The sequence below is a fragment of the Thalassophryne amazonica genome, chromosome 5 (assembly GCF_902500255.1).
Source record: "Thalassophryne amazonica chromosome 5, fThaAma1.1, whole genome shotgun sequence".
Classification (NCBI taxonomy): Eukaryota; Metazoa; Chordata; class Actinopteri; order Batrachoidiformes; family Batrachoididae; genus Thalassophryne; species Thalassophryne amazonica.
The window spans coordinates 112,041,127-112,068,295 of NC_047107.1; the positions used below are offsets into that span (position 1 = coordinate 112,041,127).

Here is a 27,169-nt window from a genome sequence, read left to right on the forward strand (position 1 = left end):
TTAAAAATAAGGCTGCTCCTGGCATTTTTTTTTTTTTTTTTTTTTTTTGGTATGTATTTTTTATTTATTTATATTTTTTTGAATTATGCTCTTTCAATATGAAATTAAAGCTTCACAACATGATCTTAATTAAATAAAGGTCCTAATTGTTTAACTAAACATCAAAGGCTGTTCAATGATTTGAAACTTGCAATTCACAATTTGAGGACAGCTGTGTGTAAATATTTTTATTTTAAATAATAAAGGCCGTGTTTAATTATGCAGTCCTTTGTAATTTATATGTTTTATTTCATTTGGCAAGGTTGTAGAGATTTGTTGTGACCTTGAGATCAAAAATGTTTTTTTTTGTTTTTTTTTTACGATGAAGCCAGATTATTATTATCATTTTTTAAATACAGAGAACGTGTGTGAATATTTTGGTTAGCTATGCAGTGACGCATTCAGAGACCAGCCACAGCAGCAGGGAGTACTACGGCAAATTCAGATGGAACTGTGAACAATGTGAACCCTGCCGTGAGGTAAATTCCCACTTCTCTCAGATAGTACTTTGACCGTAAGACTGGCGGTAATTTTTTTTGTTTTTTTAATGAAATGCAAGAATTTACTATTTATTTTACAGATACAGAACAGTCATTCTGCTTCATTTATTTACTTTGAATTGCTACAAGTCAGTGCCTTGTACAAGTTTCTCAGAGCGGCTCAAGATGTTCACGTCATTTCAAAATCAAATCTCACCCCCCCACCCCCCGGGCCCCAAACTAAAACATTTGATGTGTTTCGACACCCTCTCTGATGATCTCAACATGCAAACATTTCGCCTACCTAGAAGGTTGATGACTATACATATACATAATATATTTATATATAAGATATGGCTTTTTTAAAAGCAATAAAAACAAGTAAAATCTAAAAGTGCATCCAACACAAAAAGAAAACTCAACTCCAGTCTGTGATCAGAGTTTCTGTCCCTCCTGTCGGTTCACTGTCCACTCCAATCAGGAGCTCCCTTGTAGGGCTGTTGCCCTTTGGGTTCAAAGGTCACAGCAGATCTCTGTCAGGGCTCAAAACAGATGCCCTTTCTCCTGTACAAAAACTGTTTATTTAAATAAATATGGCAGATTTATCCAGCAGCAAGGACGGTTCAGCTTGTGAATGCACAAAGCCGTTTCTTTTTCGGCCTGTCTCCGCTCCCACAGTGCTGTTTACGTTATCCTTCTGTGGACAGCAGGCATTATCTGGGCCCGTAGTCGTAGTTGGTGGGACCGCTGGTTGCTGAGTACATATTAGCTGTGGCCGGGTTCATGTGATGGTGGTAAGTGTGTCCTCTGATGCTGGGTAAGGGGTAGGGTGATGGCCTGCTCTTGGCTCCCAGGTAGTGTTCGTAGGTGCTGGGGTACTTGTAGGGGTGATGGTGCAGAGTGTCCGGGGGTAGAGAATGGGGGTCAGGTCTGAGGTCGTGCGGAGGGCTGGGTCGGCCACTGGTGAGCGGGACAGCGTGGAGGCCTCCTGGGACGGGCAGGGCTGGACTGAGGACTCGAGACATCAGCTGGTGAGCCGGGTCGGCGTGTATGGGTGTGCCAGTAGGGTCCCGCTCATATTCCCGCCTGCTGTCATCTGTGCAGAAAGAAATACGAGTTAAGTTACGGCTACAATGTTTGAACTTCACACCAGTTTGTTTTAATATGGTAGTTGGCTTGTACTGACAGATTTGGGTTTATCAAGGATCACACAGAAAGTATCTTATGCACTGATGTGGGTCAAAGTGTAAATTGAACACTGGGAGCAGCCAAGTGGTCTTACTTTTTATTCACTAAATTATGAGCCATTTTCATACATAAAATAAAAATCAATATTTAAGAACAACAATGATATTCTAGCAATTTAAAATCCTATTTAGACAACTAAATAGTGCAACTATACACCAAATGTGTGTTTGTGTGTTAAAAACTACTTTTTGCTGAGCAGTGCAACACAAAGATCATAACATGATTGTAAAAAATTATTAAATGTCTTTTCTGCTAAATGGCAAAAACACTGAAGTGATTTATTAGTTGTTTATTGCCTTAAAATAAGATACATTTTTTAATCGTGAAAAGTGGCCACAGAATTCATATACAGTATTTTTTGTAACTTTTACTCCAGTGTGATGTATATACTGAGGAAAAAAAAAAAAAATCACATTCATTATGAACAATAAGAAGAAGAATTATAATAACTATTTATTTAGGGCTTTCCCAGAAATCAAAACATACAACAAAATAAACTCCAATGATAAAATAATAAGCATAATAAGAATTATACAACAATTCACAAAAACACCAAAATGCACACAGAAGTATTTTTTCCCTTTTCTTTTTGTTGTTGTTTATGCACCAATGATACCAGGTCAAATTCCTTGTGAGAACTTAGCAATAAATTTAATTCTGATTCTAAATAAAAAAAAAAAATCAAAAGAAAAATCAAAGAGCTGATAATTAAGAAAAAAAAAGCTGCGACATATATTCCAGTGCAATTCATTCGTTTGTTTTCCTCTTCAAGAAACATTTTTTGACACGTGCGACATATTCTGGAAAATACAGTATTTATATTTATTTTTAAATGGATTTGTAGCCATATTTGATGGTTTTCAAAAGAATTAAGGACATTATATGGTTTGCATCGTGTGTGTGTGTGTGTGTGTGTGTGTGTGCGCGCGCGCGCATGTATATAAGCCCAGAATAATTGTTCCAAAATGCAAATTTAAGTAAGTACATAAAATACTACGTGCAGATATATTCCAAAATAAAAACTTTCAAACTGTTATAAAAAACATGTCTCCAGATACTTTAGAGTTCAGGGTCAAAAAGGACTTTCTGCTTTTAAATAAAGTATTATTGAAAAAAGTCAAGCAATTAAAAAAAAAAAATCTGCAGCTTTTCCAAACATAAAGCAGAGCTGCAGCTGTGGCTAACGTGCACTGGCTGAGATTTAAAGCTGAATTAGAATTAGAAGTCAGTGTTGTGAATGCATTACTACAAAGGTAAAAGGCCATCAGGTCAAATCTGATTTTAGATGATTGAAGTTTGTGATCGAGCTGCAGACCTTTCTCTGTGCCGTTCTGCTGAGGGGGTGACGACATCGGGTTTCTCGTTCTGGCAAAGGCGCTCATTATTGGCAGAGAGCCGGGCCTGTGATTCCTGGGCCTGCAGCACGGATAACGGTTCAGTTACACACTCATTTAACCAGTGTCAAAGCAACTATTTCTTTATTACACTTTAAAATGATGCGAGTTTACACTGAGGCATGAACCTTCACACATTGAGAGTCCCATTACTGTAAAAGAACCATTTGTGTGAAGTACACACGACTCACACTGAAGGGAAAAAAACAAACAAACAAAAAAAAAAAAACACCGCTTCAGTTAAAGCTTTCAAATTCAACATTTTTTCAGCCTTGGGTGGGCGGAGTTTGCAGTAGATCATTTGTCTCTGGGGTACCAGATGTGTGTGCTTAATCTGATATGGTAATGTGGGGGAGGTGACGGTCTAGTGGTTAAGCATTGGTCTTGAGACCAGAAGATCCTCAGTTCAAGCCCCAGCCTGACCATGCAACCACTAAGGACCCTTGGGCAAGGTCTTTAATCCTCTAGTAGTTCCTGGTGTGTAGTGTTCACCTTGCATGGCAGCACCCTGACATCAATGTGTGAGCATGCATGAATGAATGCGAAGCATCATTGTAAAGCGCTTTGCGCTTCTGATTCAGATGGAAAAGTGCCATATAAATGCAGTCCATTTACCAGAATTGTAATTCCTGTCTCAGTGACAAGAAGAGAGAAAACTCACATCTGACTGACTTTTAAATCTCCTACATTTGTTTTAAGGCTGATTCTTTAACTACGGGCACTATTGGCCTTGTAAATGTAATTTCCACCACATAAAGCGCCTTGGGGCAACTGTTTGTTGTGATTTGGCGCTATATACATGTGCTCTGATGTCACTGTTTATCTCCATAGAAACTACCCAAACAATCTTTCATACAAACTGTTTAAAGGTACATTACAGTGTTGTGGTGGAAATTACGGCAATAGTGTGGGACAACTACATTTTGTTTAAAAAAATCACAACAGTTGTATGACATTGAATACCCCAATTATGTTTTGATTATTTTACTGATATTTTATTCAGAGATATTTTAAAACATTAGAAAAAACATTTCTTTACCATTCATTTTTATCATTGAAGATCAAAAGTCTGGGTGTGGGACAAGCACAAAACGGCAATATTTGCATATAATGATGCTGAAAAAAGGTGAAAAAGTCATCATAGACTACTAGAACAAATTTCTTAACACACTTTCATTGTAAAGATAACTATAAAAGTGTGAAATTTCCCCTTTTTGCTGTTTTTCATACAATATGATCAAAGGACATAATAAGTGCCCGTAGTCTAAGAATTACCCTTAAACGTCTACATTTGAGGCACTGATTGTGCTTTCTTAAGTGGAAAAACTCCACCCATCTGGCACCAGCATAAGATTAAACAAATACCTTTTTTCTGCAAATGCTCCCAGGCACAGGTTGCCTGTTGCACACATTGTACAGTAAATAAGTGTAAAATCTCACCAGTCCTCTGGGTCACAGTCCCTGAAGCCCTTTGCAAAAGGATTGCTGGCAATTTTCAGCTGTGTGATCTGAAATCCAGAAACAACATCAGACGCACCTCACGGCTATATTTCAGTTTGTTCACATATCATTGCAGGAAACAGGTTAGTGTGATGGAAACACACACACAAAAAAAGAAAGAAAAAAAATCACGTAATGAACAGTTTCCAAATCAGATCAAAGGGGCTTAAAGCACAAATTACTGTAACTTACACTTACAGAAATTATGCAGTGAAAGTGATGCAGTGATTTCTTACACCATTAGAATACTTTTCCTTGCAGAGGGAAAGCTTTTTATTTTGCATTTATTTATTTACAATAAAACAGATGTATACTTTAAAACTAATTTATTTAATATACATAAATGATCAATAGTAAAAAATAGCAGATTTAATAAGTGATTATTTCTTATTACTGATATACAGGCAAAAAGAAAGTTCAAAACTGTAATAATAATAGTAATATTAATGAACATCTTTCCAAATTCATTTCAGATAAATTGGTGACACTTTACAATAATGGTGTATTAATTAAGTAATGCAGTAACAAGCATTAAATAATGAATAAAGAAGTAACTGTTTAGTAATAATTTATTTTGGGTGCTCATGGTAACTAGGAAGTAATTAATACATTACTCAGCAATTTATAAAGAGAAATAAGCACCATTAATAAATGATCACTAAACACATTAGTTATCTTTAATTAATTTTGAACTACTCTTCATTACTTAATCATTAGTCATTTTGTATTTTTTGTCTCAAATTTTACTGCAAATGTTATATATGGTTGCTATGTTTATTTGTGATATATATTGGTCCACAATGGAAACAAGTGTTTTATATGCTCTTTGTGTTACCGTGTATATTTAATGTATTTCTATTTTATTTAATACACTGATTTGTATTTTTTATTTTAACAAAAACAATTAATTATAATTAATTATTATAACTGACTGCGTTAAGCAACATGAACACTTGAATAAATGATAATTAGACACATGAGTTGACTCTTAAGTGACTGTTAAAACTTGTCACTGCATTCACTGATATCTATTGATACACCCTTATTAGCGATAATTTCTATAATTACTACCGATACTACCGATTGAGCTCAATTTCAGAATTAGAATTTGAATTTCATTTCTAACCTGCAGCCGTAAATGTGTCGAAATAATGCCCATCCAAACAGATCTCGGAGAGAGGATTTAAAAAACATTATTATTATAACATGATCCAATGTTACATTCTGTTATTTTGCAGCAAAATCCATTCGTCATCATGAATCAAACTTGTGTTAAATGAAACGTAAAGATGCGTTGCGTTGAAATAACTTGAAATAAGAACAGAACTTGGGGCCACAATGGAGAGAAAAAAAACACTTTTTTTTTTTACATATACATAGATATACACACACACACACACATACATACATACATACATATACGGTATATATATACGTATGGCTTCTGCATCATCGCAGTGATCCAGAAGTGCAAATTGCAAATAATTGGAGACCCCCCCCCCCCCCTCCTCTGCCTGGGGTGTGAGGTTCTTACCCGGTGGTTCTGGTAGGCTGTGACTGCCGTGAAGCGGGTTTCCTCAAAGACAAATGTTTTAAAATTCTCCTCTGCGTATTTCTCGCTGTCCTTACGGGGATCCACGTAAACCACGTGGAATCGTGGCTGGTAACGGTGCATGGAGTTCAGAATGATCTGCAAAACACGTGGGTGGACAGAGAATCGTTATCTCCGGGAAAACTAAACTGGTTTAGTGAACGTGATTGTGCTGCAAAATTTCAAGTCTCACGCTTTTTTCGTGCCCCCATCACGAAATGGGTGTCAAGTTCATGACGTGGGTTTGTTTTTTTTTTTTTTTTTATTTTACTATTTCTAATACCCCTTCTCCTAAATATATCCGCCCCCCCCCCCAGCTCCCCCCCATGATTCCTCATTTTCTGCTCCCACGAACCATAGATTAATTTACTTTTCGTAATGCCATCACGAGCTGCCGTGAGATTGGGTTGCGTTGGACACATGAACGTGCAGCTCCGTGGGTCTGAGCCTGAAGGATTCTAATCTGCGTCTCCATTTTCTCTGACATTTGCTAACAGTATTTTTTTAAGAGGGGAAAAGACTAATTTCAGCAGACGTGAAGCGTGGAAAGATTCCAGCAAAAGCAGAAATAATTTCCACTGGTGAAATATTCCACTTCACTGCAGAGCGTCACTTTTGGAGCAAAGCCTCCTTAGTGCTGAAATGAAAATGTGCTTCTGGCGGTAATTCGAGAATGTTGTGATTTATTTGATGTCCAGACGCTTATTTAATTGAATCAGCATCCACGCTGCGACCACATGCACGTTTGGATCAGCTGCCAGGAAAGTTTGCGCGCTTTTTTCTTTTTGCGTTCTGACGTATACTCACGTGTCCGTTATCGTCCAGGAGGTTGTTCGTGAGTTTGAGTTTGTCAAAGGAGACGATCTGTTTCATCCACTGCGCTCCTTTGGCCGGAGAGTCCGGGTGGTAGTGGACTCTGCCCGGCGTGGCGGGGTCCGCTTTACCGGCCACCAGCCACGACGAGCTGTGGAACGCATACCTGTTGGAGGGAGGGAGGGGAGATGGGCGTGAGTTTAATGAGGCCCGTGCACTGAAGAGTTTTCCTTTTTGCACCAAAACAGCTCTGCGTGTTTTAAGCTTTTAGCCACGCCACACCTACAAACAATCTGTTGTCAAATTATAATAAAGGATAAATATGATGTAGTAATTTAATTTTCACCCGAAGTCATTGGTGCGTAAAATGGAAATATAAATGCAGATTACTGGTTTATATTTGTGCCACGGATGTTACACTTTTTATTTCCACGTGCAGCAGAGTGCGCGCGCCTCCGTTGAAGCTGCAGTGTTTTTAAAGTTTCATAATGATCTGCTTTAACGTGTTTAAAACGTCACCTGTAACGTTTGTCGTCCACAGGCAAGAAGTCCATCAGGAGCATGTAGTCCGCCATAGGATCCATTCCAAATATTTTCACTTGGAAAGTTGGAAACATTCTCCTGGAGAGAGGGGAAAAAAACTGGAATGAGTGTTCGAACGGGTTGTTTTGTGAATTCTTCAGGCCTACAGAGCAGAATGTGAAGGTCATTTGAAGATGGAGGCTGCAGTTTATTGAACGTGACGCGGTTTAGTTCGCGCGTAAAAGTTTGATCCACAGCGGGACTCTGGGGTTTAGCTTCTGTGAGCGCTTAAATTTCTGATCATCGGATGAAATCCAGATACAGAAAGCTACATGCACAAAGGTCGCGTTTTTTTTTAAATTACCCCCACCTCTCTCTTTTTGGAAATACACCCGCTGACACGTGCGTCGTTCACGCAGGTGCCACTCTTGTATTTGTGGAAGCCAGTTTAGAATTTAAAGCTTGCGTTATGATGACGAGGTTCAAAATCCAAACTGCACGTTTACCTGTTCAAAAGAAAAAAAAAATCACGCAGTCCACTCAAAATATATTTATTAATTAGATGTATGTTTTGCACGCCTATATTTTTCTGAGCGTTTCATCGCCAGATGTGAGGACTTTGTAATAATTTCCCTGAAACTTTTGGTTTAGGATTTGTGTTCACCTTCCCAAAGTGAGCGGTTGTTATTCCAGCGTGTGGTCCACTCGTGGAAGATGATCTGAAAGTTGAGGAATCCGCCACGTCGGGGAAAGGGATCCTAAAAATAAACGCTCAATTAACGTCCGTGTCGTGGCTCTGTGAGCCTGAAGGAGCTCTAAAGTGCTCCTCTGTCACGAGGCTCAGTCACCACGGGGGGGGGCCAAAGGTCACCGCCGGTACAGAGTCAGCGCCACAAAACCGGTCGTTAAAAACGGGCTCCAATTTGTAAAAAAAAAAAAAAAAAAAAAAAAAAATAGAAAAAGCAGCCATAAAGTTCAAAGTAAAATGTCAGACACGGCCTTAAAGTGACAGGACATAAATAAATAAATGTAAATTAAAACTATTTATTCGGTAAATCAGATTATAATGAGGAAAATGTTGGAAATGTGAAAATGATGTGGACACGCAGAGTAAACGAATTAAAACGACACTGCCACCAGTAATCTGACCCGCTGCTTTATGACGCGTAAAATCATAAAATAGAGGGTGTTTACCAGCTATAAACTACGGGTGATCAGAAAAAAAGACGATATTTTAATTATATCTGATTCTACTCAACTACACGAAAACCAACCGTCATCATTTTTGTTTGGACTCATAATTAAACTTAATTAAAAAAGCTTTCTATTGTGAACTAAATACAATTAAAAATGTTTCAAATGTGTATGGCTGTGAGGTTACAATAAAAAGTTAAATAAAGAAAGCAAAATAGAATGTTTGTGAAACGTTTTATTTTTTCTATTTTATTTATTTATTTATTTATTTTTAAAATCAGTTTCGTTTTGAATTTCACACGTTTCTGTGTTTATTTTTGTGTATTCGTGACTTTGAAGCATTTTTGTTAAACCTTTTAAAATACAACAATAATTATGTAATTGCGGTTCTAGTGGTATTAAATATAATAGCATGATAGATTTTAAATAAAAGTGAATCCTGTTTTTTTTTTTATTGCGCTCACCTCCCGGCCTTTGTGACGATCATCTCCGTGCCAAGTTGGTTGAATTCGTCCCATAACGCTTTCATCTCCAGCTGCACGTTAATGTTGGCCACTTTTGGGTTTTTCTTCACCATCGTTTTGCTGTTCGGCGTCGAGCTGGAGGACGACGACGAGCAGTTGGGCGTCCCGGCGTCGCTCGGTGGCGCTTGGGCCGGGTTAGGAGCCGGATAAGTGTAGTTGTGCTGGGCGGCCGTGCAGGGCTCAAAGTGGGACTCATGTTGGCTGTAGGGGTCCCCGGGGGACGGAGAGAGGTGGTATCCGCCCGGCGTGTTCAGGCTGCTCAGGCTGCTCGTCGTGAAGGCTGCAACATCGCAAAAATGGGACAGCTGCGTCAGCCACGGGCTGGATATGGCTGAAATCATCCCAAAAAACTGGATTTACTTCAAATGCCTTTCGGTAGAAGTCGGTTACAACACAAACAGTGAGAAAAACATGAAGCCGAACTGTGAGCTCCAAATCATGGCAGGTAGAAATGCGCCATTCCCGCCCCCGGCTGTGCGGCAGTCCCTGCGGTGGCGTCCTGTACAGCAGTCAGTCTGCGCTAAAACGTCCCAAAACGTTCCCACCAAACTGCACGAACAAACACCGAACCGCGCTGTGCGCTGTGCGTGCGTAAATGAATGAGCCGCCTGCGTTGTGCGCCGCTGTTGTTTGTCTCCTCTCTTATCTGACGCAGGGGGCCTCCCCTTTGCGATAAAACCGGTTCTTATTTCTATTTAGATAAGGAACTGCAGGTAATGCGCCTTTTCCTCGCCACGGGACGAGACTGATTGACAGAGAAGTGCGCCCCTTTTTAATGTGCTTTCCGGCATCCATTTAACTTTTGGATAAGAGTATCGCCCACTGCACCCCGTTTACAAACAACAGAGGATCTCTGCGTAAACGCGTTTACAAGGTAAACAAACGTCGATATGCATGAGTAAACAAGCAGGCGGGCAGGTGATTGTTGCTTTATGGACAAATGGATTAATGGGATGGATCCACAGGACGCCCCTCTCGGAGTTGGCTATGCTTATTATAGACTGTTTTTACCATTACGCACAGTGTGTCCCCGTAAAATCTCCTCCTCTTTTCATTTCTTTGCGGCGCTGTCCCACGACATAAATCTGACTGTGGAGCGCTGTTGGATTTTGGATCGGGAACTCCTTCCCCCCCACACACACACTGGCTGCTTTCTTTGGACACACTAACTTTTGTCATTAAACTTATTCGGACAGCCACGCGTTCCAAACAGCGCGCAATTATGCCCCGAACACCATGAAACTGCAGTTGCCGCGTTTCTGGCTGATGGTGGTGGTGGTGCGTTATTTCTGGTGCAGCAGCACTAACAATCACATTTACCTTCCATTTCCCGGGTGACAGTGCTGTAGTGCATTTTAAAGGAGCTGTGCTTCTCCTGACCGCTGCTCTGTCTCTCAAACGCCGCGTTTCCCGCTTGTTCTGCAGCCGAAATCAAAGAGGCAATACTGAAAGCATTTGCCTTTGGAGAGAGGGGACCGCCGTCGTCCATAGGCAAGGGATCGAGTCGGGAAAAGCCGTCCCTCCTTCTCTTCCACCTCCTCTGCTTTCCAACCGCGCAGAAAGCAGGAGAAGGCTGCGCAGAATGAAGAGGAACATGCGCCAAAACTGGGGCTTTCACATTCCGCCACCGGCGCCCCACTTACAAACAATTCTTAAAGTTCCTGCAGCGGTCGGAATCATTCAGCCAAACCCCCCAAAACACGGGTCCTGTTATTAAAACTCATCCGGACGCAGATTCTCGTGTTTGAGCTCCGGTCGATGTCGTGGTGGTGTCATCTGAGTCCTGCCTTGAGGAGAATGCCAGAGTGAGAGAGATCCACGCCTCCCCCGCACCACTGTGGAAAAAAGTGTCTGTGCGCCTTTGCGCTGGATGTTTTATTTCAATAAGACCCCGTCGGTCAATTCAATTCAATCACAACGTCATTACAACGTCCGGCTTCACAGTGCGCCACTTTTTCACCAATGTGCACATCTGTGTGCAAGCCAGTCTATAAACCCCTTCAACTTAAATGTCTACTGCTTTCGTTATTTTAAAGGAGAAGCATTAAAGCTGCGCCAACTTTTCACAAAGTTTTCTTAATTGATCCAAGAAAAGCTGTGACTCTCGTGAAAATGTGGTTTATTAAAGCGCATTAACACACTGTTGAATGAAGTCTTCATTAGCGCTCAAATATCACGCACGGTGGACATTATGTGCGCGCGTTAACACTTCTTCCCCTTATTTACACCAGCATCATCTATTTACCCACCGAATTATTCGTTTGTTTGTAGCACAGATTTTCAACTGCGGTTTTAATCTCTCGTACTATTTTACGCACAGAGACAAGCAGGACGCCAGAAGAAAACACGCGTGGACTTGACCTGTCCCCCGTGCGCCTCTGAACTTTAATGCGCAGCGACCACTTTTATTCTGTTTGAGCTGCCGAGTTCAAGGTCGAGTCTTATTTTTACTGAAGCCGATGAATTAAACACGAAGGCAGCAGCAGGATTTGGATAAAACGGTTTTATTCAGTTCTGGGCGTTTGGAGATCTAAGGTGTTAAATGGAGTAAAGCAACTTTACGCACATTGACATCTCACACTCATCTTGATTGTTCCACTGGATAAATCACGCACAGTCATAAATGTTTATTATAATTATTTATTTTACGCCAGCTCAATTCATCATTGCCAAGTCGGAAGCCTCCTTTGTAAATACTCAGGTGATAGACAAAATACAAGATCAAAACGAAAGGAGGACGGTGTTGGAATTCTCTTTCGGGCCTCAAAAGCCGAAAACAGAAAATGATGAATGAAAATATGAATCTGAATAAAAACGAGTCGTGTGAGAGCCCGCGGCGGCGCCACAAATGGAAAAAAGAAGCAAAACCCGCACTTTAAATTAATATTTAAAGTCATGTAAAATGTTCTAAGATTCCTCACAATGCCGTGAATATGAATCGATTGAATTCAAAATCATTGTGAGCGCATGACAAGAAGGGTGACCCACAACCCGCAAAGTGCTGCCACGCAATCAAATAAAAGAAATAAGTTGTCACCGTGTTCTTGTTTTTTTTTTTTTTTTTTTTTTTTTTTTTTTTTTTTTTTTTGCCCACAAACAATCGAACAATCTAAAAACAAAACAAAATTACTTCACCTTGTTTGAACGTCAAATAATTTTTAACGCTGATTTAAAGTTTTACTTTGACAAACAGTGGCACAAATTTAAATACACACACACACACACACACACACACACACACACACACACACACACACACACACACACACACACACACACACACACACACACACACACACACACACACACACATATATACATACAGTCAGTGACCGATGGGAGCGCAAAATATATTTGTTTACTCCTGATTTAATGGTGTTTGTCAGTGTTGAATCTGGTCAGTGTATTTAGTTTTTAATTGGTATTTAAAACCTCATTATTTTGAAACAAAAATAGCCACTTTGATTTGACTGCATTCAGATTTCTTTATTCATTAATTTATTTATAGCTGAGATCATTTTAAATTTACACGCAGTATTGTGGTGTGATTTTCCGGCCTCTTTGGTCAAATTATTAAGACGTTTTCCCCTTTAAAGTCTAAGGTGACATATAATTTCAATGTAGACAATTAGTGGCTCCACAAAAATTCATTTAATACTCATGCTCCAGCTTGCTCTTGTTTGGGAGAATTTGTGTCAGATTCATACTTCTTAACCATGGTCACTTTTTATTTTACGCACAATCTTCACTTCCGTGGTAATGAAATGATTTATTTGTCATTGCGGTTTTTTTTTTTTTTTTTTTTTTTTTTTTTTTTTTTTAACTACACCAAGATGCGTGTCCCCCGAAGGGAACTTGTCTGAGGCCTGCGTGGTTGCCTGGTCCTGGAATGTGACAAATCACTTTTACGCGCACGTGCCTTATTAAATGGCATAGATCTTAAAAAGTTATTTTTGTTAGTTCTAAACATAAAGGTTGATCTGGTCGTGTCTGCATGTGGTTCAAACCGCCAACAAAATCTTTGATGTTTCTGACAGTATGAGCCCGTCTGCGTCATAAAGAGTTGATTCAAAATACTGATTTACACGTACTCATCAATTAGCAGATAATAAATCACAGGTTAATCATTAAAAAACAACGATTTTGCTGTGGGGACCGAGACGGCAGTCCACGTATAAAACTCGATCCTGTCAAAATATTTGTTCAAATCCCTGAATAAGAAGCAGAGGAAGTGAACAGTTGACCGTTGACAGCAGAGGGTCGATGTGTAAGTGCTGCTGCTCTTTAGCAAACAGCAAATCATTTCAAATATAAATTCAAGTTTAGGATGGCACTTAACTTATGTTACCCAGTTTATTAAATGTCAGGAAAATCAATTTGTTTAATCTCCCAAAGAGAATTTTGTGTATTATTTTATTTGTGTACTATCACATCATTGATAAACGTTTTCCAGAATAAAGTATATTTATAGGTTTATGTCTATTTTTCGTTGTTTTGTAATTGTAATTTTGATGAAATGCAATATTTTTTAATATTAATCAGTCGGTTTTATTACTTCGCGAAAATGACTCAACGAATGAAAATGATTTGCCTCTGAAAATCAATTAATTGATCTTCAGTGTATTTATTTTGTTGCAGGTGCAGGCGTTGGTCATTTTTGTGTTTGCCTGCGCTGATCTGTGAATGCTTTCATTCAATCCAGACACTTCCAGAGTATATTTAAAAATAAATCAGCATATATTCTATCTGCAGTTTTGTTTCCAGTAAAATATCCAAACATTTTAGCGGAGAGCTGAATAGTTATTTGATTTCTTTATTTGTTTTTCCTCGTTTGTGCATTTATTTACACAATCTGTCATTGGTTGGTTATTTGGATATTTTGAAGACTTTTTTTTTTCCTTCCTACACCGTGATTCCATGAGTTCCATTAAGAATAAATGTAAATAAAATAAGTTTCGATGATGCTGATTTCAAATAAATATGTAGCAACGGCCGGTGTGTGTTTTTGCGCACGTTACAGGTGTTTGTACATCGTCTTCACCCAGTCTAGACAGATATATCACAGCAAATACAAATGAAATATAATGAGTGCTCATTCTATCTCATATTATGAAGATTTGGCTGTTTTGTCGTGTTATTGTTACAGTGACTTGTTGCTTTTTTTCCTCTTCATTTCCAGAATGAAAGAAAAAGGAAAAATGAGCCTAAAGTCGTTTCCTTGTTGGCATATAAATGTGTTTTTCCTGTTCAGCTCAGTTCTCTTTGTACATTGAGGGTCATCATAAAAGGATACACACATAAAAAGACAATGGAAATGAACACAATGGCTGACCAAAGGTGAAAATCATTATTCCCTAGTGTCTGTCTCCAGCAAATTCCGACAAATATTCCCACACACGCCCAAAAAAAACAAAAAAAAAACAAAAAAAACCCCGTAGAAAATAGGATCCATCCTTTTAATTAAAATGCAGAGCAGGTTTACTTGAAGTGACATCAGCAAATTAGACAGTCACATTTTTTTTTTTTTTGTTAAAAAAAGAAGCAAATTTTATTTTTCCTTCATATTTTAGCATTTACTTACATAATGAGAAGGTAACTTGTTTCAACTAATGTTTAATAATGAGGTCCAGAATTACAATAATATTTTATCTCAATGCTTTAAAAAGTTTTTACAAAAATTGTCACAAGTGTAACACAATTTACAATCATGATTATTATTCTTGTACAACTGATGCTTTCTGTCTTCTTTTAGGAATTGTGGTGAGGTGTGTTATGAAGGAAGAAAATCAAAGAAAAACAGCAATTATATTCACCTGCAGACATTCAAATGTAATATTTTAAATATGTCAGCAGTGTAATGCCTGAAGCCTTGTAATAACTTTTTTGTATTAACTTTTTTTAAAAATATATTTATAGCTTTTTCCCCCAACAAAAGACCAAATACCAGCACATTTTCTACGAAAGTGCAAGCACAATTAAAGTAAAATCAAACATGTGCTATACAATCCGAACATTCATGAACATCCAATTCCAACATACCATAGGCCCCACAAAATAATAATGAATAAATAAATAAATAAATAAATAAAAAACACACACAACACTCCCATGACAATCAGCTCAATCAGGTCCAAAAGTTTTCAATGATCCAAGATAAGCGATACAAGGCTGCCACAGTTTTAGAAACCCATCAGCCCTCCTTCTGAATATAAATTAGATTTTTTTTTTTTTTTTAAACATGAGATCTTTCAACCATTAAGACATGGATGGGGGACGTGGAGCTTTCCAGGACAGTAGTATTCTGTGTTGTGCTAGCAATGAGGTAAAGGTAATTACGTCCGCCTTTGATTCAGGGACATAGTGTGGACTCCAAGAACTCCAAAAATAGCGATCATTGGACAAGGCTCCAGCCTGACTCCAAGAATGTGAGAGATAACATCAAAATCCAAAATCCACTATGGTTTAAGTTTGGGGCAAAGAAAACATGTATGACAAACAACCCAACTGGGATGGACTTAAATCACAGGGAGAGGAGTTCCATGTATCATACAGATCACAAACACTGGGATAAATTTTGGAAAATTTGAACTTTTGATAAATACAGCCTGTGTACTACTTTAAATTGAATTAGGGAAAGTCTTGGGCAAGATGATCGCATACGAATTCTGTCTACAGCCTTATTCCAGAAAACCTCCCTGAACTCTTGTTCCCAATTACAGATCATTTTATTGACTGAATGATTGTCAATTGAAATAACAAGATTATATATCCACGATGTAAGAGCTTTTTATGGGGCATAAGTTCAAAGAGGTTCTCCCAAAGATGTTTAGGGGCTGAACGGGGAACTCTGGAAAAATAGTAGATGCAGACTGTCTATTTTGAAAAGTAATACTACTACTACTAATAATAATAAACAAAATAAATGAGATGAGGGCAGGTCAAATAAGGAAGATAAAAAAAGTAAAAGTTATTATCCCTAAAAAGATCATAGAAGCATTTAATGCCATTCTTGCCTCATAGATGAAATGCAGTGTCTAAAAAGGAGGGAGAAAAGAGGTGATTCAAGTACAGAAATAGAAACACATTTGAAGTGAAGTAAAAATTGATACCTTGTTTTAAGAGAGGCAAGTACAACTGGATTGTCTGTGTACCGAGACAGGAACACAGGGAGAGATGAAAATAATAAGGCTGGGAGAGAGGTAGATAAGCACGACTGAGCTTCTAATTGATACTAAGTTGTATGAGGATCTTTTAACCAGTATTTTTGAATATTAGCTGTCCAATGAGAGAACATCAAATTAGGTAAAGACATACCTCCACTGAGCTGATATTTTTGTAATAATAATGTATGTACTCTTGGAATTTTACCTTCCCATATAAATGAGGAAATCATTTGATCAATAGATTTGAAAAAGGTTTTTGGTAAGAACAGAGGAATACACTGAAAAAGGTATAAAAGCCTGGGTAAAACATTCATTTTTGCTATATTAATCCTACCTAAAAGACACTGTTAAATTAGCCCATCTTTGAAAAGCTGACCTGACCTTATATTGGACAATAAAGGAATTAGATTAGCAGACCACAGAGCCTGAGGTGAACCAATTACATTCACTCCCAAGTAATTAAAGCCAGAATCAGTCAGATCAGTTTGTCTGAGTCGCTGTGCAGCTACATTTATAGGTAAGCATTCAGCTTTTTGTATGTTAAGTCTACATCCAGAAAAAGAACCAAAATTTTGGAGTCCTGTCATCATAGATGTTAAACAACTAGTTGGATCTGCACACAGAGCAACCCTATGTTCTGTACTCTCACAAGTCACACCCTGGAACAAGGAAGAGGTTCTGAGACTTATTGAGAGTGGCTCTATTGCTAAAGCAAAAAGTAAATGGGAGAGGGGAGAACCTTGACATGTACCACGTGACAGAGTAAAATAGTCAGATTTTACATTATTAGTCCAGATAGAAGCTAGCAGGGAAGTATACAAGAGACAAATCCAAGAAATAAATCTATTACTAAAACCAAATTTCTTCAGGACTGTGAAAAGGTACTCCCATTCTTCTATATTAAATGCTTTTTTTGGCATCCAATGAAATTACCACTTCAGGCAGATTACTATTGTGTTTGGAGTACAGTATATTGAAAAGGGTGCATATCTTATAAAAGGAATGGCTTCCTTTGACAAAACCCCTCTGTTCATTTGATATAGTAGAAGGGAGGATTCCATCCATACAGGACACTAACAGTGTGGCCAAAATTTTTACATTCACGTTAAGAAGGTTAATAGGGTCTATAAGAAGCACAGGAAGTCGGATCTTTTCCTTCCTTGAGCAGTACTGAAATTGAGCCCTTGAGCAACAACACATCTCTTCAACCTGGGCAAGCTCCTCTTGCAGCTGATATTATCGGCCAATCACAAGTAGATTAAGGAGCATCTCTCCCGTGACCAGTAGTGGCTCATCAATCTGTTTCCATGGAAACAAACTTTTGCATCTGCTTTTGCATGCAGCATGCACAGTCTGGGTGGTCAGATTTGGAAAACAGGTCAGCGAGAAAGTTGTTTTCAGTATTAAGGTGAATTTCTCAGTGGTTCGCTGCGACTGACAGAGAGCAAAAACAGTTTGGAATGTCTGGACGTGGTGGTGGGCGGCGGTGGTGGGTGGGGGTTGGAGTCAGATCCCTTTTCAAAAATCACTTCTTCTCTTTCCCTCCCGTCTTTGTTTTAAAACTGGGAAGCTTTTAGCTTTTGAAAAGTATCCTTTTCCTATCTGTGGCTCGGCGGCCCCGGTCGTCATCACCTCGCCTCTCCCTGCAGCCCTATTGGAGCGGCAGAAAATAGCTGGCATTCCTGCCACAAAGAACTGATGATGTGGGCGCGGGGCCTCCGTGATCTCTCCAAATTAATTAAGGCCTTTCTCCTTTCCAAGCAGGATCTGTGGCCTTTGTCTCTGTGATACGTCTTAAGCCTGGTATTAAATGTGAGGGCAGGGTCTACGCTCATTATAAATCTGTCACTGCCTGCTTTGCTCTTCTCTGTCTGGCCCGTGATACTAAATATGAGTGTAGCCGCAGAGCCATCCTCCGGCCCGGCTCTCTGTCCTCGCCTCCTCCTTATCTGCCGCTCCTCCCTGCTCCCCACTGGCTTGGTATTTATTTAAATATGAGAAGGTCTGCTTGTTGTTTCTGGCATAGGGAGCTAAAGAGTGAGATGGCACCCCCCCCCCCCCGGACCCTCGCCCCAACTGTCTTTGCTCTGCCATCCTGACTTAGTCAGTCTTCACCAGCTCTGCACTTGAACCACAAACGTAAAGGCCTTTACAGACGGGCCCAGTGTGCACGTGTATGAACGAACGTGTGTTTGTGTATCAATCAATCAATCAATCAATTTTTTTATATAGCGCCAAATCACAACAAACAGTTGCCCCAAGGCGCTTTATATTGTAAGGCAAGGCCATACAATAATTATGTAAAACCCCAATGGTCAAAACGACCCCCTGTGAGCAAGCACTTGGCTACAGTGGGAAGGAAAAACTTCCTTTTAACAGGAAGAAACCTCCAGCAGAACCAGGATCATGGAGGGGCAGTCTTCTGCTGGGACTGGTTGGGGCTGAGGGAGAGAACCAGGAAAAAGACATGCTGTGGAGGGGAGCAGAGATCGATCACTAATGATTAAATGCAGAGTGGTGCATACAGAGCAAAAAGAGAAACAAACAGTGCATCATGGGAACCCCCCAGCAGTCTACATCTATAGCAGCATAACTAAGGGATGGTTCAGGGTCACCTGATCCAGCCCTAACTATAAGCTTTAGCAAAAAGGAAAGTTTTAAGCCTAATCTTAAAAGTAGAGAGGGTGTCTGTCTCCCTGATCTGAATTGGGAGCTGGTTCCACAGGAGAGGAGCCTGAAAGCTGAAGGCTCTGCCTCCCATTCTACTCTTACAAACCCTAGGAACTACAAGTAAGCCTGCAGTCTGAGAGCGAAGCGCTCTATTGGGGTGATATGGTACTACGAGGTCCCTAAGATAAGATGGGACCTGATTATTCAAAACCTTATAAGTAAGAAGAAGAATTTTAAATTCTATTCTAGAATTAACAGGAAGCCAATGAAGAGAGGCCAATATGGGTGAGATATGCTCTCTCCTTCTAGTCCCCGTCAGTACTCTAGCTGCAGTATTTTGAATTAACTGAAGGCTTTTTAGGGAACTTTTAGGACAACCTGATAATAATGAATTACAATAGTCCAGCCTAGAGGAAATAAATGCATGAATTAGTTTTTCAGCATCACTCTGAGACAAGACCTGTCCACAAACACACCAGCAGTATTAACATTCAAATGAACTGCAGAGTTGATGCTATTTCACAAACTCTAGAAGAAGCAGAACTTTTAGAGCAAAAATGCCTCTTTGAAAACTGAGGTGATTATTTTATCGTATCCCGACTCACCCCATTTAGGCCCAAGGGAACTAATGCATCGACATCCCTACTGCAACAGGAAGGTACAAATTAGGTGCATTGAGCTGATGTCTTGGTCTGATGTTGGCCAAAATTACTGGGTCAGAATCTTCTGTGGCACATTGGAGTGATGTTGTAGGGAGTAAGACTTGGTTCACAGTTGATGTTTTCACATAGGAACAGGTTAGCAAAGTACATCCAGATAAATGTATTTTTCATTCATTTTTCATTTTCATTTATTTATTTATTTCATTCATTTAAAAGAAAAAAAAAAAAAACAGAAAAGCAGAAATAAAGCATCTCCATTACCAGAATGAAAAGGAGCAGAGAGAAGAACAAGTCTTATATTTTCTGCCCCTTTTTACAATGCAATCTTTCAATATCCAGCGTCATTTTTCAACATTATTTAACAGATTGTATTTCTTTAAACTTGTCACATACCACTGACTTATTTCATAATTATGACCATTATTAAATAGATTACATCTCTGACAGGTTACATTTTTAAACTTAAAACATTTTATACATTATTAACAAGTTACATTTTTTTTTTTTACTTCCTTACAGCCAACTAACTTATTTTATAGTTTCATACTTACTTAATACATCTAGTTTAATACGTTTTTTAAATAATTTAAGCGACCTTAATTCTTTAATTTCTTTGCTGAGATTGTTCCATAATTTTACACCATTTACTGCAATACTGCAATGCTTGTGGCGTCCCACAGGGGTCAGTATTGGGTCCAAAACTGTTTCTAATTTATATAAATGATATTGTCAATGTTTCCAAAATATTAAAATTAGTATTATTTGCAGATGACACAAGCATTTTTTGTTCAGGGGGGGATTTGCAGGAGTTACTGAGGAGGATCAGTATAGAAATGGGAAAATTGAAAATATGGTTTGACAGAAACAAATTATCATTAAACTTAAGTAAAACAAAATACATGTTATTTGGCTATTGTAATACAGACATACAGGTTCAGTTACAAGTCGAGGGGGTAGATATTGAAAGGGTACATGAAAATAAGTTTCTGGGGGTGCTTAACCTTTTCCAATTCTGTTTTTATCACTTGTGCTACTTCCTGTATATCTGATCCAGAGTAAAACAGCGTTGTATCATCAGCAAATAAAATGCTACCAAGCACATTAGATACATTCACAAAATCATTGATATACAAAATAAACAGTTTGGGTCCAAGTACTGATCCTTGTGGTACTCCATAAGCAATATTACACAATTCTGATTTGATATTATTTATCTGAACAAACTGTTTTCTGTTTTCTAAGTAGCTTTTTACCCACTGATGTGCAATACCTCTTATTCCATATTGTTGTAACTTGTGAAGCAATCTTGAGTGGTCAATAACATCAAAAGCTTTTTTCAAGTCAATAAAAATACTTACAAAATAATCCTTATTTTCTATTGTTGTTGATATTTTCTCTATTAATTCCATAATTGCCATAGCTGTCGAATGTTTTGTTCTGAATCCATACTGAGCATTATTTAAAATATGATGTTTCTCAGTGAATTTATCCAACCTTGTCACAAAAACTTTTTCCATAATTTTAGAAAACTGTGGAAGCAATGATACTGGCCTGTAATTAGAGAATTTATGTTTGTCTCCATTTTTATATAATGGGACAACCTTGGCAGAGACAGATTGCAAATATAAGTAAATGGTTCAATAACAGTTTCTATTATACTTTTTACAGTCATCATGTCTAAATCTTCATGGTCAGTTGATCTTTTGCTTACACAGTTTTTTTTTTACAATATTTCTTATTTCATCTTTTTCCACATTGTCCAGGAAAATACTATTGACCGTATTTACAAGTGTATGTAATGTATCTTCTACTATTGGTTTATTTCCCACCAGACTTGATCCTACATTTGAAAAATAATCATTAAACCCATTTGCCACTTCTTTTATGTCATATATCTCTTTATTTTCTTTGACAAAGTAATTTGGAAAAGTTGCTTTCATTCCATCACTTTCAATCACACTTTTTATAATTCCCCATGTTGCCCTCATATTATCTTTACTCTTATTTAATTGTTCACTATAATAATCTTTTTTTTGTTTCCTAATTATTGTCAATAGTTTATTTTTATATTTTTTGTATCTGTGTTCTGTTTCCTTTGTTTGCATTTTTAAAAAGCACCTGTATAAATAGTTTTTCTTTGCACAAGCATTTTTTATTCCCTTTGTCAGCCATGGTTTATTTACTTTTTTCTTACTAATTTCTATTAATTTACAGTTTTTATTATATGATTTCATTAATATTTTCATAAATGAGTTATATGCTACATTAACATCACTGACATAAACTTCTTCCCAATTTTGATTTTTAAGATCATATTTTAATGCCTCTAAGGCTTTTACTGACTTGTCTCTTTTAAAGTTTATAACAGTTTTTTTCTTGTACCTATTTTTATATTTAAATATTGAAAAGACTGGTAAATGATCACTAACATCTGTCATCAAGATCCCATTCCTGATAATTTCATCTGTTCTATTTGTAAATATATTGTCGATTACCGTTGCACTTTGCGATGTGATTCTGGTTGGTTTTGTTATCAAGTGGAATAACCCCAAACTATACATTGAATTCACAAAATCACTTATTCTTTGGCAACTGGAGCTCTCTATGTTAATGTTAAAGTCTCCACATATAAAAAGCGTTTTGTTTTTAATTTGATGGAATAACTCTATTATTCTATCTGTAAATTTCACAACACAAGTGTCTGGTGCTCTGTATACACAACTGATTAAAAATATTTTTAGATGTTTCATGTACAAGTTCCACTGTTACAATTTCTATGATGTCATCCACAGTTGTCATTTCTTCTACAATTGTACATATCAGATCTGCCTTTATGTACAGAGCAACACCACCGCCCCTTTTATCTCTTCTGTTCACAAAATACAGCTCATATCCCTCTATTTGAACATCAGCCATGAGATCATCATTAAGCCAAGATTCAGTGATTGCAACAATACTAAATCTATTTTTAAACTGATTTAAATAATCTTTTATTTGCGACATTTTACAATAAAAGCTTCGACTGTTTATATGTAAGAGTGACAGGGTATCTTCTGCAATTTTTTCACTATTTAGCTGTTCTACCGTATAATACTCACAACCAATCGTTTTTAAGTCAAATATACTTTCATCAATATTAGTGTCTATGTCATATATTTTATCATCTATTTCCATGTTTGATCAGATTTTTTTTGTTGTTGGTCCAATTACCAACAGACGTCATATTTGATTGTCTATTCAGGTCTGTATTTCGTAAGGTCCTCCATGTTTTTGATTTGTATACCGTTTGTTCCTTCTTTTACTCTAATCCACACTCTACAATTCCAGACCCATGTAGCAACAATGTGCTTCTGTTTTTTTAATAGTCTTGCTTCCCTAGCAATATCTGCATTTTTTTTTTGTTAAATGCTCATTTATATAGACACTTGTTCCTTTCAAATTTTTTGCCTGTCTTAATACTTCATTTTTATATTTTCTGCTTGTAAATAGTATAACAATGTTAGACAGTTTATTTTTTCTATCTTTAGTTGGAACAGTATAGCAGTCTGATATTGTGTCTTGATGGATGTCAACACCATTTTGATATAAAAAGTAACTTGCTGTTCCAATGATTGTCGTTCTTCAGGTGGTGCATCCTCCCCACTGGTTCCACCAGAATCCACCACCCTTGCATATGTCCGATGCCTTGTTTCTAGTCCAGATATTATAACATCATCTTTTCTAGTCATCTTTACAAACATATCTATTTTAAGTTAGTGAAAAAGGTCTTGGATTGGTATCTGTATCGCAGATACTTAAGGTTCTAGCATTCGTAACGTGTGAGACGTGAAAAGGTGGTATTGTACCATCCTAAGAATAAACACACCTGTGAACCAAGAGCTGCCAAATTGATCTTCTTACAATGGTCACTGTCCCTCTTGTTGGTCTCTTGTTTTCAAACTATACTCAACAAAAATATAAACACAACACTTTTGGTTTTGCTCCCATTTTGTATGAGATGAACTCAAAGATCTAAAACTTTTTCCACATACACAATATCACCATTTCCCTCAAATATTGTTCACAAACCAGTCTAAATCTGTGATAGTGAGCACTTCTCCTTTGCTGAGATAATCCATCCCACTTCACAGGTGTGCCATATCAAGATGCTGATTAGACACCATGATTAGTGCACAGGTGTGCCTTAGACTGCCCACAATAAAAGGCCACTCTGAAAGGTGCAGTTTTGTTTTATTGGGGGGGGATACCAGTCAGTATCTGGTGTGACCACCATTTGCCTCATGCAGTGCAACACATCTCCTTCGCATCATCCTTGAAGAGAACATCTCTCCAACGTGCCAAACACCAGCGAATGTGAGCATTTGCCCACTCAAGTCGGTTACGACGACGAACTGGAGTCAGGTCGAGACCCCGATGAGGACGACGAGCATGCAGATGAGCTTCCCTGAGACGGTTTCTGACAGTTTGTGCAGAAATTCTTTGGTTATGCAAACCGATTGTTTCAGCAGCTGTCCGAGTGGCTGGTCTCAGACGATCTTGGAGGTGAACATGCTGGATGTGGAGGTCCTGGGCTGGTGTGGTTACACGTGGTCTGCGGTTGTGAGGCTGGTTGGATGTACTGCCAAATTCTCTGAAACGCCTTTGGAGACGGCTTATGGTAGAGAATTGAACATTCAATACATGAGCAACAGCTCTGGTTGACATTCCTGCTGTCAGCATGCCAATTGCACGCTCCCTTCAAATCTTGCGACATCTGTGGCATTGTGCTGTGTGATAAAACTGCACCTTTCAGAGTGGCCTTTTATTGTGGGCAGTCTAAGGCACACCTGTGCACTAATCATGGTGTCTAATCAGCATCTTGATATGGCACACCTGTGAGGTGGGATGGATTATCTCAGCAAAGGAGAAGTGCTCACTATCACAGATTTAGACTGGTTTGTGAACAATATTTGAGGGAAATGGTGATATTGTGTATGTGGAAAAAGTTTTAGATCTTTGAGTTCATCTCATACAAAATGAGAACAAAACCAAAAGTGTTGCGTTTATATTTTTGTTGAGTGCTCATTTCTGCCTATCAAGGGTGCCAAGTACACTACACATGCTATTACATGCCCTTCCTGTAGGAGCTGTAGGTTGACAAATGAAACATAACAGAAGTAAAGAACAATGTCCAAAGTGGTAATGCCAATCATTAGCAAGCTATGCCAAACATCAATTTTGTATACAATTCTAACCAATGTGTAAACTCTTCCAGAAACATCATTATATTTTGGAGTCATTTGTAAGGTGATATTGACAGTAAAAACAATAAAAATACACTTCCTTCATATAAATGTAAATTTTTCCTTCATTTGCTAGCAACCGTGCTAGCTTAACAGAGTCCTACAGTGGCACTTCATGCTAGCTTATTGTGTGTTTCTAAAGATTTCATCCAGCATTATTTTAGTTGTAAGATAATTTTGTAAATATGTTGAAAGAATTGTGTGATAAATAATAACTGAATTTAGCCAAGGGAGTCTGTGCCAGCCTGCAGATTTAATTAAAATGCGTATTTGTTCATTCCTAGTATTGCAGCGTTATTGACTTTTCTGATCCCTCCTCCCAGCTTGCATCACCTTTGAGGAACAGGTGTGTAGGACGTCACTGTTCTATGGACTCATTGACTGTGTCCCAATTTAGGAGCTGCACCCTTCTAAAGCTGCATTCACCGGCTGCATAAATCAGAATTGGCGCAACTCGGCTGTCTCAAAGCTTCTCGGAATGTGCCTGATAAATACAGCCTTCTTTCCTCTGAAAATGAAGGATACACCTGTGGCATCCTTCACAGTCCAAAAAGTAATGGGATGATATTTTTTCCAAGACAAAATGGTTGGTAAATAAAAAAAATAAACAAAAGGACAAATTCAGGTTCCATATGTACAATTATAAATAAGCAATGTTTATAAGTAAAGTATGAATAAGTATTGAAAAGTGATTGCTAAACTACAGGTTATGTCCAGTACATTAGATTGGTGTATGTAACTGTCAAGGTTGCTAGGCGACAGGGGACGGGGCAGAATTAGCTAATGACACAAAAGCTAAGTGCTCTGTGGGCTAAACAACTTACTTGTTTGTTTATTTCACTGTACTTGAATGCAGCTATGCCACTGCTATATTCACAATGCTGATTTCATGGCTATAATAAATAAATCCCCTTGACACAAACTATAACATTTTACTGTCACCTCCATTAGCATTGGTGCTGTTTTTGGCCTCATGAGTTTTAGAGGGGGAAAACAATGGGAAGCCAAGGACTGGCCTATTTATTTATTGTGTCAAATAGCTTTTCCAGTACATTGACAGGTCATAAAAATGTGACATCACTCTTTCATCTTTCTGCTTTCTCTTTGGCGCATCTGGAGAAACACTCCAACCCGAAAGAACAGTAAAACGCTGAGTCATGCGTTACATCTGAAGGTGTTTATGGGGAGTTGAACGTGGCAGTTTATTGTGAGACACCAGGTTCAGGATCGCTTCTTGGCAACAGCAGGAAGTCAATAACATTTCCATTCCAGGGCCTCCGCACAGACCCCAGACGTAAAATTAGTGGATCAGAGGCGTGCAGAGATTTGACCTTGAGTAATGTTGTTACCACACCCCTGCCTGGAAATGTGCAGCAGACAGGAAAATGTTGGTTTTTGTTTGGATGTACGGGAGATTTTGGCTGCCAGGGAAATATTAGACTGTGCCTCTCGTCCAAGACGACAAAGCAGGAAGTCACACAGAAGATAAACAACGTGGAGAATGGAGCCAATACGATGGCCTGACGTTTTTGCTCCATCCTCCTCGTATCAGGAGGATGCGTGCATCTTGAAATGTTGCAACTTTCTCATCATAGTGCTAATATTCAGTATGAGATGCTTCACAGAGGAGAATCACAGGCATTGTGTTTGAGGTGGGAGGAGGTCTTGGCCTGTGCGTCTTATCTCTGTGTTTTATAGAGAACGTGTCCAGCGAACGTTGGTGTAACCGGTGCTCACTGCAGTGATTTATCATGTCAGCCGTGCCCTGCCAGTACATGTTTGTTTGGATATTCTCCTCTTCGGGGTGGTGACAGTGAACGATGAGGAACCATGTGGCCACGACGGCTTTGCGCCATGGAAACTAGCAGCACTAGCACCATTTTTGGGCTCCTACAACGTGGAGCTGTGCACACTGGTCGGTGCTCTGTGATGGGGCTCAGTCGGGTGTGGGGGAGATTTGGATGAGTGGCTAATTGCCGGCCAGAAAGTGTAACTTTAGGTGAAGGGGTAGATTAAGTCATGTTGACTTGTGTTCGCTGGGGGAGCTAAAATGACACTTGCTCCCCCCCTGGGCGGACAGTTCCTGAC

The 27,169-nt window shown here is 38.6% G+C and overlaps 1 protein-coding gene and 1 long non-coding RNA gene across 4 annotated transcripts in view; one reads left to right on the top strand and one right to left on the bottom strand.

Annotated features, from left to right (window-relative positions):
* On the bottom strand, positions 1–11,151 carry tbx1 (T-box transcription factor 1). Of its 3 annotated transcripts, none has more exons than XM_034171116.1 (8): positions 10,625–10,793; positions 9,245–9,635; positions 7,584–7,685; positions 7,059–7,230; positions 6,195–6,350; positions 4,601–4,668; positions 3,082–3,182; positions 1–1,614 (listed from the first exon to the last, which is right to left on the bottom strand). In XM_034171116.1, exons 1-8 carry the CDS (start codon positions 10,791–10,793, stop codon positions 1,232–1,234), a joined length of 1,542 nt encoding a protein of 513 aa, XP_034027007.1. In that variant the 3' UTR covers positions 1–1,231. The 3 variants fall into 3 exon arrangements, with proteins under 3 accessions (XP_034027007.1, XP_034027009.1, XP_034027008.1); XM_034171117.1 differs by having other exon boundaries at positions 1,232–1,614; positions 9,245–9,584; positions 10,625–11,151; XM_034171118.1 differs by lacking the exon at positions 7,584–7,685 and having other exon boundaries at positions 10,625–11,150.
* Positions 9,670–27,169, top strand: part of LOC117511140 — a 25,297-nt gene continuing 7,797 nt past the window's right edge. The window contains exon 1 of the long non-coding RNA XR_004560897.1: positions 9,670–10,178. This is a non-coding gene — a long non-coding RNA (uncharacterized LOC117511140). The remainder of the gene's footprint in view (positions 10,179–27,169) is intronic.